Source organism: Parasteatoda tepidariorum, chromosome 5 (genome assembly GCF_043381705.1).
Source record: "Parasteatoda tepidariorum isolate YZ-2023 chromosome 5, CAS_Ptep_4.0, whole genome shotgun sequence".
NCBI lineage: Eukaryota > Metazoa > Arthropoda > Arachnida > Araneae > Theridiidae > Parasteatoda > Parasteatoda tepidariorum.
The window spans coordinates 56,495,074-56,511,481 of record NC_092208.1 but is presented as its reverse complement, the minus strand read 5'-3'; the positions used below and the strand labels follow the sequence as shown (position 1 = coordinate 56,511,481).

General features: G+C 28.1%; 1 protein-coding gene across 1 annotated transcript in view; it reads left to right on the top strand.

Annotated features, from left to right (window-relative positions):
* The window catches only part of LOC107443142 (uncharacterized), a 222,035-nt gene that overhangs the window by 152,104 nt on the left and 53,523 nt on the right, over positions 1-16,408 (top strand). Inside the window, exon 2 of the mRNA XM_016056911.3 lies at positions 3,789-3,936. Within this exon, the coding sequence (XP_015912397.2) occupies positions 3,789-3,936 (148 nt within the window). The remainder of the gene's footprint in view (positions 1-3,788; positions 3,937-16,408) is intronic.

The following is a 16,408-nucleotide window of genomic DNA, read 5'->3' as shown; positions in this document are numbered from 1 at the left end:
CTGTCTAACTTAAAATAATGTTACTAAAATCTCCATACGATATTTACCCAATAGAAGTGGCCAAGTTTCGACGACTTAAATAACCCTTGTTGTTGATATTTATAAGTTAACTGTTTAAATTGGTTATCAATGCCGTTTAATGTTATATTAATTATAAAGTATTGAAAATGCATTTATAATTCCTTAGTATACACATCTTATTTGTCAACGCTATTTAGGAATAACATTTAAAGCTTAATACTCGAATAGTTTAAAAAATAAGAAATATGCGTTATAATAAATAAATATGTACTGTAATTTACGTTTTGATGTGCATTTTGTTATTAAGCGCTATAAGCAAAAAGATGCATTAACTCTCGTCTACAAATTTCTAGTTAGCCATTTTATTTTAAACACAACATAATCACGACACTTCAAAAGTTATTACCATTCTCATTTATGACTCTGATAATATAAATAATAAAATGTGTTTATTAATAATGCATTATAATTTATATTCTATTTAATTAACTATGAAGTGTTTTAAATAAATATATAATTTATCTACACATCTCATTTCGTCTTAACTTAAACAAACGGGTAAATTTGATTCGGCTCTTTTCAATTATATTTTCTAAGAAAAATATCTCTTTATATGAGAAATTAAAGAGGCATATTTTTTTCATAGATTGGAAATATGCCTTTTTGATTATGATTCATAATTATACTTGTAAATATAAAAAATTTCATATTTTTCCTAAAAGGCAATCGCAGTTCTAAAATTGCCTTAACATATTAAAATTGAAATTTTGCTGAGTCATTATGAATGAAAATGATTTGAAAACTTTTAAAACAACTATTAAGTTTGTTTCGTTAAACAAATTATAAATAATAATTTGAGTTAAGTAATTATTATAAACTAATTTCCTAATTTAACTATAAAAATGAAAGAATTCTATTTGGTTCAAGTCTACTTGGTTGAATTGAAAGCATTATTGTTGTTTTATGTATACCATTTAAATATATATATTTTTTTAGAGTTTTGATTTTTTTGGTGAACATTTTAAAATTCTTTTTCTGGAAATTTTGCAAATTAAGTTAAGTTAAAACTAGACATCCGAGGAAATTATTCGTTACAATTTCCACTTACAAGTTCCACTTAATAATATTAGTTTAAATGAATATGAAGTCTATGAGTACTAACATTATTAACTTATTTCATTTAGTAAACATAATCAATTGTTTGTAAATATTATTGTAGGATTAACTTGATTTACTCAGTATAGCCAAAGCCAAATGTTAACATTACTGTTGTTAATGTTTAAAGCATCAAGACCATTTGTATAATTTTATATAAAATTATACAAATTTTATATAAAATGATACATACAATATAAAATGATACATATTTTAATTTTATATAAAATGTGTTTTCAATTAAATTTTAGTCATTATTGTAATAACTTATTGCAGAATACATACAATTTATCACATTTATACAATTTCCCATACGATTCTACCTGCTTGGTTAAGTTTTTACAATAAGCAAAAATAAACTTACAATTTTATTAATTTGCATCTAATTAAATGAATAAATTTATGCAAAGGAAAAATGTAATTTTAAGAATTATTTCAACTTATTCTTAGTCATTGTAATCATCGGCCTTTAAAACATTTTCCTTTAAGCATTTAGTTGCCAAATCCAGTAGCTTATTCTCAGTAAAGTTGTAAATTTTGGTCTAGTACTAGAGCAAAAAAGTTTAATATTTGGTAATGTTATACTATACTCTAAAGTACAGTTGAACATGTACTTCAGCACATGAGAAAAAAATTATTGAAACACTAAGTTCATCATGTGTTAAAGCATTGCAGTTTGTCAAATTTTAGCCTAAAAGATCTAAAAAATTCTAAAATGAAAATATGAAAATTTTATCAATAATATCTGCAAAAGAGGTGCATTGGTTGTTTTTAGAAAAATAATCAAATTAGTTTCATTTTTGGGGCTAGTGTTAAATTTTATGTTGCTTGACTTAAAAAATTCACTTTTGTGAAAAAATTTTATTTTGACTGATGTAAAAGAAAGTTAGTTATATATATATATATATTGAATATATGTATCCAAATGTCTAAATGTTTGTGATAAGGAATAAGTTTCATAGTCCGTAAAGAGAAACAAAATTGCGATATTTTTAATACACGCTTAAATTTGCTTATTATTAAAAAATATTGTCTTAAAAGAAATTATATTACGAAACATTTTTTCGATAAAGAGTTAAAATATCGAGCAATAATAATTTTAAAAAATATTTTCATATATTTAATTATTTAAAAATATTATTTTCAAACTTTAATAGTTCTTTACATACAAATCCATCTGAGAACACAATTCTATTTTAAATCAACGAAAAATAATTGATAATTACACAAGAGACTATATTTCAAATTAAATTCGAGATATTTTACCAGAGTGGTTTAGAAGATGAAAATTCTGATTAAAAATAAAAATTCTGATTAAAAATAAAATATATTCAAAATTTCATTCTCGGTCTTACTAAATTAATTTTTGCTTCGACCAATTTTCTCTATCATGTTTTTGGGAATCACTCCTAGCTTAAATTAATATCTTTACTTACAACGATGCATGGATGCTCTTCATCTTCGTGATGATTGGCGATTTTTGAAATTGCATTGAAATTTGCAGATAAGTAAACAAGAAAACAAAACTGAATTTATCCTTTCTCTTTTTCCGAAATGAGAGTTGAGACTAATTATACTTCTCCGTTATTTGCAGAAGAGATTCAGAAGCAACAAGAACAAAAAAATTCCATATAAGCTGTGTTGAACACACGTGCAAAGAGCGTCCCCAATTAATTCCATGACAGCTATTTCTCATTTCAACGCGCAATGAATTAGCAGTGGGGACTTTAATGAAAAGCAATTTTTTTCCGCTATTTCACGATGCTTGGGAGAGGAAATAATAATCAGTTGTTTTTATTTTGATTCGCTCCAATGAAGTACCAAGATGAAATAAAATGCTTGTTAATTAAGATAGAGAAGCGCACATTGAATCTTGTTGCTTAGCATTGGTCGAGAAATTAAGCAATTATCCCATCTCAACATAGGTCAATAATAAAAATGATTAAAATTGTTTAACAAAATGTTCTTAGATATTACTCGGAATTAAATGAGGCAATCTTCTTAATCTTTATATTGTTATGTGTTATTTCATCACCCGACAGTTCCTTAAAATTAAAAAAAATTACTATTGTTTGATAGAACTTTTCATTTAGGCTAATCATTGAAAAATATTTTAGAAAGACTTGAATTTTTTTATGCTTTATTATTGATTTCTGCTAAAGAGAAAGCAATTGAAAGAATCAGAAACTTTACGTTGAATTAAATGTAATTATTTGCCTTAGAATTAAGAAATCTATTATGATCGTTTATTCTCTTCATTAGTAGTAATTAATATTTAGTGTATAAAATTTCAATTGATAGCTGCAACTGTTAAAGAAATATACAAAACTAATACTAAGAAATATACAAACTCGGGTAATCTTATCACATTTTTTACCATTAGAACAAACAAGAAAATAAGTTACTTAGGGTAAAGTTTAAGGATCAAATCGAATAGGATGTCTTATCAAAAAAATTAAACGATCTGACAGTAGTCAGTGGACCATGTTTTACGAAGATGGCCAATTTCAGTCTAATTAGGTCTTTGGTAATTTGCCAAAGAGCAGCAAATTATATGGAACTAATTTTGCACTTGAAGAGATCTTATGCAATTTTTTGTTCTTTTTTTGCAGCATCCCAAGACTGCGAATTTCCTTCCAAATGGACAGGGGTATGGTTCCAGAAAGGAGTGCATCCGCCCATCAAAATAGAGAAAGATATATTTTCTTTCAAAGGAAAATGTTTGGCGGCTGACAGTCATATGTTTTATATTGAAGACGCGTAAGTAACACTCTTTTAGTTAGTGCTGTTTTTCGATGCTCCGTCGAAAAGGAAAATAAAAAAAGCCATAGTTTAAGTGCCTTACACTTGAAGCAATGCAATAATTTTATACTACATCTATAAACTTGCCATGGAATCTTGGATTTGGAACAGACAAATAACTTAAATATTTTCAAAGTTGTTAACCTTTTTTTAAAGCAAATAACCAATTTGGCGACATTTTCCCACCTAGATTAAAATTAACAAAATTACTGCCATATTCTCAGTGTTTGCTAACTTTTACAAGCCCAGGTAATGCAGCATCGGAGTAAATTTTTAAATATTAAAAAATTTGACTACAAGCGCTTTTCACTTTCATAAAACTGTAACGTTTCTCCATTTTGACGTTTTGAGGCATTTTTAAAATTAGCGTAGATGGCATTGGCTAAAGATAGGCTAAACTCGATCAAAAAGTCAAGTTTAACACATTTGCACAACTGTTATAAAAATAGCATCTCAAAAAAGCATCATTTCATATTTCGACGGAGCCTTCGAAGAGCAACCTTGAGACTTCAATTTATGACCATCGATACATTTTTAGTCGTTTAAAGTCAACTTAATTACACAAGCATGAAAAGATTATTTCCAAAATAGTTATTATTCTTATATACTGTTTATGTTGATAATATTTTAATAGCTGAAAGACTTAGTTTCTTAAAAGACCATCAACTCTTCCTGATAGTTTATGAATTTATTGTACTAAAAATCTTATTGTGCAAGTGTCTTTATGAAAATTATGAAAAATCCTCTTTTTCTTGCAGAATTTCAAATCCACTCCCCTATTAGATAAAAAAAATTATGAACAAGGAATTTCTAACTTGAGAATTTGTCTCGAATCAATTGTTACTCCTGAGCATTAATTGCTTTGAAACTACTCACTTAATATTGCGCTGTAAAATTTCTTTTTAAAAATTGCTAGAGATTCTGAACTACATTCGATCATTCAATACTTGTTAGATATATTTAACTGTTTATTCAAACTATGAGTAAAACAAATTTATGCATTAAGTGTCATCAATATAGGTATAAAATAAGAAAAATTGATGGTTACTTTCATAAACAGAGAACTCAAAAGTGTTTCAAAAATACTCGCAAACAATTTCAGATTTGCTTTCTCATTCGGCACATTGGATAATTATTATAAAGATAAGTTCAGAGTTTTTATAAAGTAAACGTAAAAAAATGATTTTATCCATTGCTGTAAAAATAATTGTTTCAAAATTAGCTATTTTTGTATTATCAATTCATGAATTCTCGTTAACGAAGCCTTTAAGATTTTCTAAAGTAACTACTAAAATTCATCCAAAAAGTTTAGCAAAGATTAAGCATTAAAAGCAACAAATAAAATAAAATTTTACATTTCGTGCCTTTTTCGTCTGAACTTTTTCAAAAAGTTTCCTGATAAGTTGAACTACAGTTTGTGTATAAAAAATGTATTTATTCCCTATTCTAAAATTTAAGAAACAATCATATTTTTGTGGACACGTCATGATTAGTCAAGCAAATCAAGTGAAATTATTATAAAACAAAAAGAACAGATTATATCGAAAAGGCAATGGTGCGAACTCAACATCATTAAATAATGAGCAACATGAAATATATTGATAATAAAAATAAATATTGATAATTAACAAAAATGATAAAGTGAAATTGTATTTCATGAAGTTAATGTGAGGTAAAACCCCTTGACAACAATTCAGATCTTAGATTGAACTTTCACGTTGTTAACAAGTTTGTTTCGGAACAATAATTCTAAGGATTTGGGACTAAGAATAAACTCTTCCATTAAAACTCTTCCGAGGCAGCTTGTAGCCCCGTGAGATTTCAGGGTGTAGGTGGTGATCTGTGATTGCTATCCCATGAGCATCCCAGAAAAGAGCCAGTCTAGAGACAGGTCGAAAACATTCAAATATCATCTTGATGTCTTCGAATTTATGTTTTTCTTCGACCCACCCACCCCTGTGTAGCTATTCATAAAACTCAACAGGTAAATCATCTCTAAACAACCATAAATGCAGCACTAAGATCACAGCCATATATCCAAGAGGAGAACTATAATCAACTTCTTGAGAAGTCCTAGTCACTGGAGAGCATGCTTGATCTACTGCAAGCAACATCAACTGGGACACTGATGCAGAGGGTCTGAAGTGTTCTCGTAAATGATGAGTCCCAACTCAGTCTAAACAATGACTCAGGAACCGTTCACATATGAAATGACCAAGAACTTATAACATCCTCCAATATCATTCTAGGGGTCATAATCGAGCTTGAGTTATCAACGTGTAATACCGCGTGATATTGAATGGTACACTATTAAAATTTTTATTATAAAATTAAGGCAAATTAACCAACAAAGTATGTTCATTCAATTAACTATAAAGTTCAAGGTAAAGACATTATTTACCTTTACGGGTTTAAAACCGTTTACAACTAGTATGGTTCAAAAACCATAAATACAAAACTATGCTGTTTTTAGCCATTTAAATCTAAATTGGTTTCAAAGCGGTAAAAAAAAAGAAGTTTAACTGGATATAGCAGTTATTTTTTAGTTCAATAATGAGTATTAGAGTTAGGCTCTGGCTTTATCGAATAAACCGTGGAAAGTGGTTTAATTAGTTCATCTGGTTGTTTCATTAAATCGTAAGAGTTGCGAAATTCTAAACTTTTTTCGTTTGAGTTTATTAGCTTTATAGTGCTGGCATCTATACTTGGACATGTTCTAATAACCCAGAGTAGTGTCAAAGCTCGTACTTAAACCCTCAATCTGTCACTCATGAGATTTACAGATTAGCATTCTCGGCTATGATATGTTCCCAACTGCAAGGAACTTAGTGTCTCTATTTGATGGACCTAGTTAAGTAGGTTGATGAAATTCTAGTTGATTAACTGTATTAGGTGAAAGCATTTAATATAAATATTTTTTCTCACAGTTAACAGTTTGAATACCATCTTATTCATGGTTATTTGCATTTTTAGTTTGAATATGAGATCTGCAAGTTATCTTAACGGAGAAGTCAATTTATAGAGAATAAAATACCATTTATTGTTCCAAAAAAAATTAACAACCTCGTCAGCAGCATGAGAGTTCATTGTGATATATGCACTGTCATCAAAAAGGTTTACCCCATATTAATTCTCCCACTCATAATTTCACTACATCTTTTTTTTTTTGCCTACCGTACTGTGATAGCAATTATTTTATTTTGAGAATCTGCTAATAAATTTTTTGTATCCTAATTTTTCAATATCTATGTATTTTCACATAAATTTTATTTCATTTACAATCTCTCTTTCGTTATTCACAAAAAAAGTGTTTGTGCTTAACTTTGGTACATGCGAGTAATATTTAAGTATAAAAAGTTAATTATGAGATTTTTAAATTAATTTTTAGTTGTTTTGATCGAAGTTTGATCGAAACGAAATTAATTGAAATTTTTCCACTGTCACCATTTAAAAACAATTTTCAATGGAAAAAAAAATAACCTGGAAACATTAATAATTGGTTTAAAAATTATACATATTTTTTTAAATTCAGTAAAATTTTAAAATTTATTATATGATAATAAAATTATATAGATAAAATTTATTCAGACTATTTAAATATTAAAGGTACATTGGGTAGCCGAATAATTACTCATTTCATATAACTGATTTTGTGAAAGAATCATGCAAATAAATTTGAAAATAGCTTTTATGTATAGTATCGCTATAATGATGAACACAATGCTCAAAACAATTTTAAAATTCCTTAAAAAATATATAAGCTTTCATTTTCACAAATGAAGTCAATTTAGCTTAATCTATTAAACAAACTGTAAATAATTATTTCGTTCTCCTGTTAACATTTAATTCTCTAGTATTTTGAACAACGTGGAATGTATTTTATCAATATTCAAATGAATCTCCAAGATCTTATAACTATTCATGAAGCAATTTCTAAATCACCTGAATAGACAAGTATAACTAAATTTATAAATTTAAAATTCGCCTTTCCTTGGAATTTTAACGATAAATAATTTTCCTCGAATTTATAAAGTGAATAATTAGAGTTTGGAAGAAAATGATATTTTCAATTAATAAAAATATACATGTTTTCATTCAAATTTCCGCTTTTGAACAATTTCCCATTCTGTATGCTTTTATTTTCTTTGAAATATTTCAGTAATGTTTGAAAGCAATATATCAATCCATTGCATTGTTACTAGCATTGTTTGCAATGGAAATTAAGCTTTGATGTAAATAATTTAACTCTATACATCATTTTCTCTTTAATACAATAAATATCGACATTCATATGCAGATAAAGATTTAGTCTTTTGATGTTACTTTTCACAGAATTATTTTTCAACAATGGCTGAAATATACAGACATATTAATAGATTTATTTCAATTTATTTCAAAAATTTTAAATGCAATCAGCCTGGAATTAAATATTTGTTATTTTATTTTTAAAAAAAAAACTTTTTTTTTTTATTCTGCTATATAGATTTTTTCGTAAACGCCGCTTTTAATATAATAATTTTTGAACGCTTGTTAAAAATAAAGTAAAATTAAAATGCACATTTGATATAGGAGAAAATAATGCTGGTTAAATTACAGTTCTGTATGGTAATAATATTTTTGGTAAAATAAAAATTATACTTCTTGCTAAAAAATCAAAATAGGCGGTATTTAAACAATTCATTGAATAATTTTTCCGTTTATATGACAATAGTTTCCCGGAAATTCTGGTTATGAAAACTATAGTTCTTCAAGAGTAGAGATACAGTAAGAAAATTAGAATAGAAAGAAAATTATAGAGTAGAAGGAAATACATAACTTAAAAGCAAACTATAGAGTAGAAGGAAATGCATAACTTAAAAGCAAATTAAGGAGTAGAATTAAATACACAACTTAAAAGTTAATTATAGAGAAGCAGGAAATACATAACTTGAAAGCAAATTATAGAGTAGAAGGAAATACTTAACTTAAAAGCAAATTTAACCGAATAAATTGTTTTTGAAATGAGTAATAAAATGTTACAAAATTATATGGTTCTCAAAAATTACCAAACATTTAACCACATTTACCAAGTTTTGTCACATATTATATAACTACATTTTATTGTTAATTTAACAAAAATCATTACCAAAGTGCTTCGGTAAACAATAACGAGCTTCTTGGTGCTCCCATAGAGCTAGGAACACAGTAAGTCTTACCATATTCTTGTGGTTTTGACCATACTTTTTATTCTCAGTGTATTATTTCAGCGATTAAGAAATGCTTAACGGGAGTTTTTATTCTAAATTCCAGCTTGTTTCAAAAATATTGCAATTTTAGTTGCTTTTTTTTTACCTTTTTCAATCTTTTTTTCTATAAAAATAAGTAATTGTTATCCATTGTTGTAGAAAAATATATCACTCTCAACATCTTTATTTTATAAGCTCCTGCTCGAGTTCGTGCCAAAATTAGCAAAGACGAATAGATATAATGTAGCAATGAAAATAATAAGAGAGTAAGAGATTATATTGCCAGATATATACAGATTTACAATTATATGGAAGTTATTAAAAATAAGGAAGTTTTGTTACAAATAAAATTACTTCTCATTTATTTGCACTCAATTTGTATTCCTTAGATAGTTTTTTTCGAGTAGAAAGGACAATTGTTTTAAATTTAGAACATTTTTATGATTATTATATTAATAAAATTGTCTTTAATTGGGTGGAAAATATCAACATCTAAGAAAACACAATTAGAAATGACAATCATTCACGCGATTTAGGGGTGATTGACGCAAACAAGAGGCGGAGCATCCTAATCATTAAAATAATTGCATTTTGATGATACCGCAATTTAATCTTATTAATATAACGAAATAAAAAATGAAAAATGCATTGTCCTATTAAATGAAATTCATTTGTTTTTTCTTTTAAAATATTTAAAATATTTTTCTAATATTGTGCATATAAAAAAAGAAAGAAACAACAGGAATTTAACGCAATATAAAATATAATTAAAAGTAATTTTTTTTAATATGTCACTTTAATAAATGTTATTAAAAATTCTAATGCTATGTAAACTAATTTAGAAGCATGTTTCAATAGATTGCTTGCAAATTATTGACAGAAATTTACTAAAAAAACAACGCACATTAATTAGTTTTTTTTTACTTAACAGTCTCTTGCGATTACAAGAAAAAAAATTATGAGAAGAATCTTATTTTTTCAAACCATTTAACGCTTAAAGAAAAATACAAGCGTAAGCCATGTTTAATTACATTTTTTAACATAATACCACATAACACCATTGAACCAGTGTTCTTAAATGTCATCGCTTAAAAATGGGCATAAAAACAACCCTGTCTCGTTTTCTTAATTTTTTCTTAACATTTCCTTAAAAAATGGCACTTTTTTTTCGTTTCTTTTTTTTCAGAATGGCAACAACTATAAGTATTTAATAACAGGTATCTTGAGTTTTACGTTACGCTAAAGAAACTCCGGTAAGCCTAGTTTCACATAGTGAAAAAAATTCAGCATTGAAATGAGTTTAAAGGATTTTTTTTTCATTTCCCCCAAGGAATGTAGATACATAAAAAATGCCTTTGATACAAGCCAACTTAATATCAAAATGACGACATCGTTTTCTGTTGCCAACGGGTAAAAAGTAATACAATAAGAAAACATTTTTTTGGAAAATGCGGTACTTGCTATGTCTTGCTTGACTTAACTATTTAAAGGGAGGTACTGAGAGATAGTTGATGTTATTTTCCCTAGCATAAATAAGCATTAAAAACAGCTTAAAAGTTGCTGAAAGTATTTGAGCCATTTTACTTTCTAGAGTTAGAAAAATTTCAAAACTTCCTTCGCTATTTAAAAACTTTGTTTGCTGTGCAAGGTGAAAGGCAGGATTTGTTTGATTTTTCAGGAAAATGAATATTTAAAGAAAATAGAACGTTTGCGAGAAGCAAATAAGTTCCGTAAGTTTCCATGAAGTAGGAAAATAAAGAAATTTAATGCAGTGTTTGCTTAGTTGCGAACATGCTTGAGAAACACTTGAAAATTTTAGTATTTCTTTTTCAAAAATTTCTGTAGAATATCTCGTATAAAGTAATGTTAGAGAAAATAATTTATTTACAATAAAGTACATATTTATTAGGAATTATCGAGGTTTTATTGATGAATTAAGTGCAGTTTGGAAGAGTGCTTTTTATAGCTAAATGAATATTATAATAGTAATTCATTAATTAATAATTTTGGTAATTTTTAAATCCCGTTGTTTAATAAGAACTCAGTACAACATTAAACAGTATTATCCTATTTGACATGATTTATTAAACTATAAGAAGAAAGCATTATTCAGAAACCAACAAAATCTCTTCAATTCTAAATTTCCTCCCAAAATGTTTTTTTCTTTCTTTTTCGTACGGAGGTGACTGCGATTTTCGCACTTAACGCTGTTTTTCGAAACTCTATCGCCAATGAAAGTAAAAAGCCATAGATTAAAAGCCTTACAATTCATACACAATAAACTATATATATATTGCCTTGAAAAATTATCAGAGCTTTAGAACAGACAAATAACTAATATATTTTGAAAGTTATTAAAATTTTTTTAAAAAATCACCAATTTGGTGATATTTACCACATAGTGGAAAACTATTAAAATTAGAGCCTTTTTTTCTAAATGGGCTCAAGTAGTGCTGCATTGGAGTAAGGTTTTAAATATTAAAACATTAGACCACAAGAGGTTTTCATTTTTACAAAACTGTGGTTTTTCTCCATATTGACGTTTTGAGCCATTTTTGAAATAAGCGCAGACAACACTGTCTTTAGATAAACTAAACTTGACCTAACAGTCATGATTAACAGTTGCAAACTCACAGCGGTTATAAAAATAGTATATTATTCGCAAAAAAAAATCATTTCAAATTTCGAATGAGTGGAAAATTAGTGGAAAATTAGAAAAAAATGCTATTATCAGGGAGAAGCAGGGCAGGGATTGTTATTATCTCTTGTTCTTCAAAACGTCAGAGTAGTAAATGCCATGCAAGATAAAAGTTAGCAAGCATGCATACCAGGCAATGACTTTTTATCTTAAAAAAACTTAGTGAAGGGAGTACGGAGCACTGAACTTAATGCTAAAAACCATCAATGTTGGAATTACCGTACAATAACTCATTCCATGTTAAGTAAAGATAACCACGTCTCTTGGTAAATATGAGGAAAATAGGAGTCACATGCCTTGATGTACACTTTCTCGGCTTTTCCTATATTATTATTTTTTTTTTAGATGTTAAGGGCCTTTTCCTGGATTTAGATGTTAAAGGCCTTAGTCGGGAACATTTGCCCAATTTAACTTACTAAGACGTTTTTTTAAGATTGCAATTGATTTTTATTCCTAATAATGGTATTTTTCCTAAAAATATATCCTCTATTATAGGGGGGGGGCATAGAATTCAATACCTTAAAATCTTAAAACGATGCTTGTTTTTCAAATGCGAATAAAAAATTTTAAAAATTTTTTAATCTGTTAAATAGTGTTACATGAATGAAAAAATTTGACAACTTAAACTTTTTCTTAAACTTTAAATAATTCTTTTTTTTCCCTCATATCATTGACAATATTTTTTTCACTTTGTTTATTTCTAAACTTTTATGATATTTAGGCAGAAATATCAATAATTTTTTTTAGAAAAAATGTCTTTCATTTTTATATTTTTCAAGTTCCATTTGACGTTTTTATACACCAGAAATGGACAACAATTCGAAACATAGATTTTTAAATTGAAAAAGGCGTCGTGTTTCAAAAGGAACTTTCAAACTGCTTTGATAAAAAGTGTGTTTTCCTGGAATTTACAATTTAAATTTTTTAATTACACTCGTAAAATAATTTCGATGACATTAGATCTTTACGAATATGAATTATTCAAAAGAGGAAAATTAAAATATATTGTTCACCGTTGTTTTTTTTAAAAAAAAACGGAAGAAATTCAAAGCATCAGAAAATATTAGATTCGAACAATTCAGAAACTTACTTTAAGTAAACATATCTCGCTGCAAATTCCAATAAAAACGTAATTCTTTTTTTCTTAATCTCCTATCTAGTGATTGTGCCAAATCGACCTGATATTGGCGTTAATAGTGACAACATTCTGGAGTGGAAATAATCCACCGGCGGTGAAATTATCTCCTATCCTAATCATTAGTTTCCACACAACAGGCAACGGCAATCTCGCGAAATGTCGCCATAAAACGAAAATGTCCAAATAACTGTCACCACACGACAAAGACATTGCCCTCAAAAAAGAGCGTCTCACTCAAATAAAAAGAGTTTTCCAAAGACCCCTCCTGTTCTGTGTCAGAACTATCAACGAAAGCATTTTAGCGGAATCTTCTTTTTGCCATGCTGTGTCTTCTTCTTTTCTTGTTTTTGTTATCTCTTCGATATAGAAAAGCTTGGTCTTGATTGCAGTTGTTGTAAATGGAATTAAATCCGATCAAGATTGAAATCATGATAGAAAAAATTGAAAAGAACTCTGTTATTTCGAATAAACAGTGGATTTTAACTTCCTTTTATATGTTATTAAAATCATTATCTTAACTGTATTTTTTTTTTTCTACAACGAGATATGTTTTACTCCGAAGAGTGGAAATAATTTTTTTTTTGCATGATACAGAGAAACTAAATTAAGAAATTATGCTCTATTAACGTTATTTGTTTATTGTATATCAAATAATTAAATTGAATTCGAAATATTTTAACAATTACATGTCTTTATTTATTACAGTAATTTAAAATAAACGGAAAAAATTTAATAAACTCGAAACAGTTGTAATTTTATGTTGAAATAGATGTTTTTTACTATCATGAGAATAGAAAGAGATTGCGAACATAAATGAGGAATAATTTAGAACCAAAATGATTTTAACATTATTTATTATTCCAACACCAAATTAATTTTACTTGCTATAACCATATTTAACACATTTGCTTCAAATTTGAATTAAGTCCCCATTTTTGAGGCTTAATCAATCCTGTCATTAAGCAATGAAAGTAATATAAAAGTATCTTAAGTACAGATTAATACAAAATTTTATTATATTTGGAAATTGAAATAATTAGTATAGAGACAAACCACTCTTAATTCAAAGTTATCGTTTCATAATTAAACTGTTCCTTAGTATTATTTCCAAGTATCCACTTTATAAATTTTTGACATTTTCCACTAGTTAATGGCTGAAGAGAAATATCACAACAATTTATAAGCATTAACATACTGGAACATTGTAGTATCTGTTATTAGAAATGTTCACCATTTATTTCGCTAAGAATGTGACTTAACATTATATAACCAAATGTTATTTGTTTTCTTTAGAATAAATTTATGAATTTTGAAACCAAGTATCATAACCATATACTTGCTTTACTTTTAATTATATGTGTATTTTCCTGAAAATATGATAAAATGGCTCATGAAAAATACTTTAAAAGTAAAAGATGATGTTTATTTCCCGCATAAACTCATTTAAAAGAACATAAGGCTATTCCTCTAAAATTAATTTCAAATTTACTGAAAAGGCAATAATTTTTTCAAACTTCAAAAAAGCCCTAAATATAGTCGTTTAAATCTGGAATCTCCTTCAATTTACCAGCCCATATTTCTTAAATTTGCACATCTAAGGAAATACATTCTCTCGGTCCATTGATTTTTCCTTTTTGATTGAGAAAGATGAAGACGTTTCGCAGACATCCACATCTGTTTTCTTTGTATAAATCTTCTCTTTTTTTTTCACTTCCACCCATTACAGAGGAGCTTTTCAATGTCATCTCTAAGAAGCCCATCCTTTACTCCAGGACATTCCCCGCCTTCATTTCTTTGTGAATACCAGGGAGAGTTCTGAAGATGACGTATACGATGGCCTAGATAACTAAAATAAGGTCGTTTTCAAATGCTCTTTAATCCTTGTACAGTCTTTTGACTCCCTTGGTTGACAAGTGAATGCCATTAACCTATTTCCTAAAAGGAAAAGTATCCAGATTGAAGAAATTGGCAAGAAATCTGTTCGCTTCTTTCAATAGCTTTTGCGAAAAATTTAAGAAAAAAAAGTATTTATTGTGCAAGAAGCTGATATAGATATTTGACAAACTATTACAATTTAAAAATAGGCTCTCAGAAATAAGACTCTTACTTATGACGATTCAGCAATCCTTGATCTGTGTTTCGTTCATTTCGAGAATCATTTCGTCAGGAAATCACATGATTTGTTACGAAACGCAAACGAAATGTTTCCTACACTTGAAACCAAATAAGTAATACGTATTTGACACAAAATATATCGCAAAGGTATCTATATTTTATAATTTTGTAAATCAAATGTATTTAAATTTAAATAGTAATCACCTATGAAATAAGCTATAAAGAATTTGTGTGCAAAGTAATTATGCGAAGGCTAAAAAATAAATTTATCGAACTTTGTTAAACATATTTTTCAACCCAACTTTTAGTTTTAGAACAATTTCATATAATCACATAACCTACAATAAATAGTGTGTCAAAATGTATGGAGATGGTTAAATGCCACAACAAACACGCATCGTTGTTGCTGTTTCTAATGCCACTTGCCAAATACCAGATAGCCTGCTTGGAGAAACCAAGCGAATTTTCGGAAAAGGGTTTCTTGTTTTCCAGTGGAGACATCTATGACCAAGAATGCGACTTCAACCGCACACGTCACAACCCGTTTATAAAGTGGACCCATTCATACATCTGTTTATCCATCCAAAGATCGTAATTTTGACCTGACCAAGAGAACGATCAATCTCCAATTCAGTACTCCCAGAGGTGGAGATTTTTTATGGGAACTTGGAGTACTTTGTGATCTCAGCAGATTTAACGTTCACCAATAACAATTTGCTTTCCGGAGAGTCTTCGGCCAGCGGGGATCAAACTCACGGTCTCTTGGACTTGGGCTCAACATCCCACCAGCCAGGATATCCCGGCTCTCTCACATCCTATCAAATATATTGAAATAAACTTATAAAATGTTTTTAAAATATGCATCTAATGGTTCCAAATACGACTTTCCACTCTCATTCCCATTGAGTGGGGGGAGACAACTTCACAATCTTAAACAAGTTCTCCCTTTTTATTGCAGATTTAGTTTTTCCACAATAAAAGACCCAGTTCATGCAGGTTGTTTCTATATGTTTCAAAGACGAGTCTGTATTGTCAAAATAAAAAAGGCAAACCATTTGTTTAAAATAGAAGTATATCAAAAAATACTTGTCAGATCACAAAAATAAAAATGTGCTTGTTAGATATTTAAACTAAACTCGACCTCTCTTCTTTACAAGCCCCTGCTGGAGCAATTTCTAGGGGAGGGGGCGCTAGTTTGGAGAATAGGAACAAGTTTGGTGTCAAAGGCATAAAATGTACTTAAAACAAAAATTC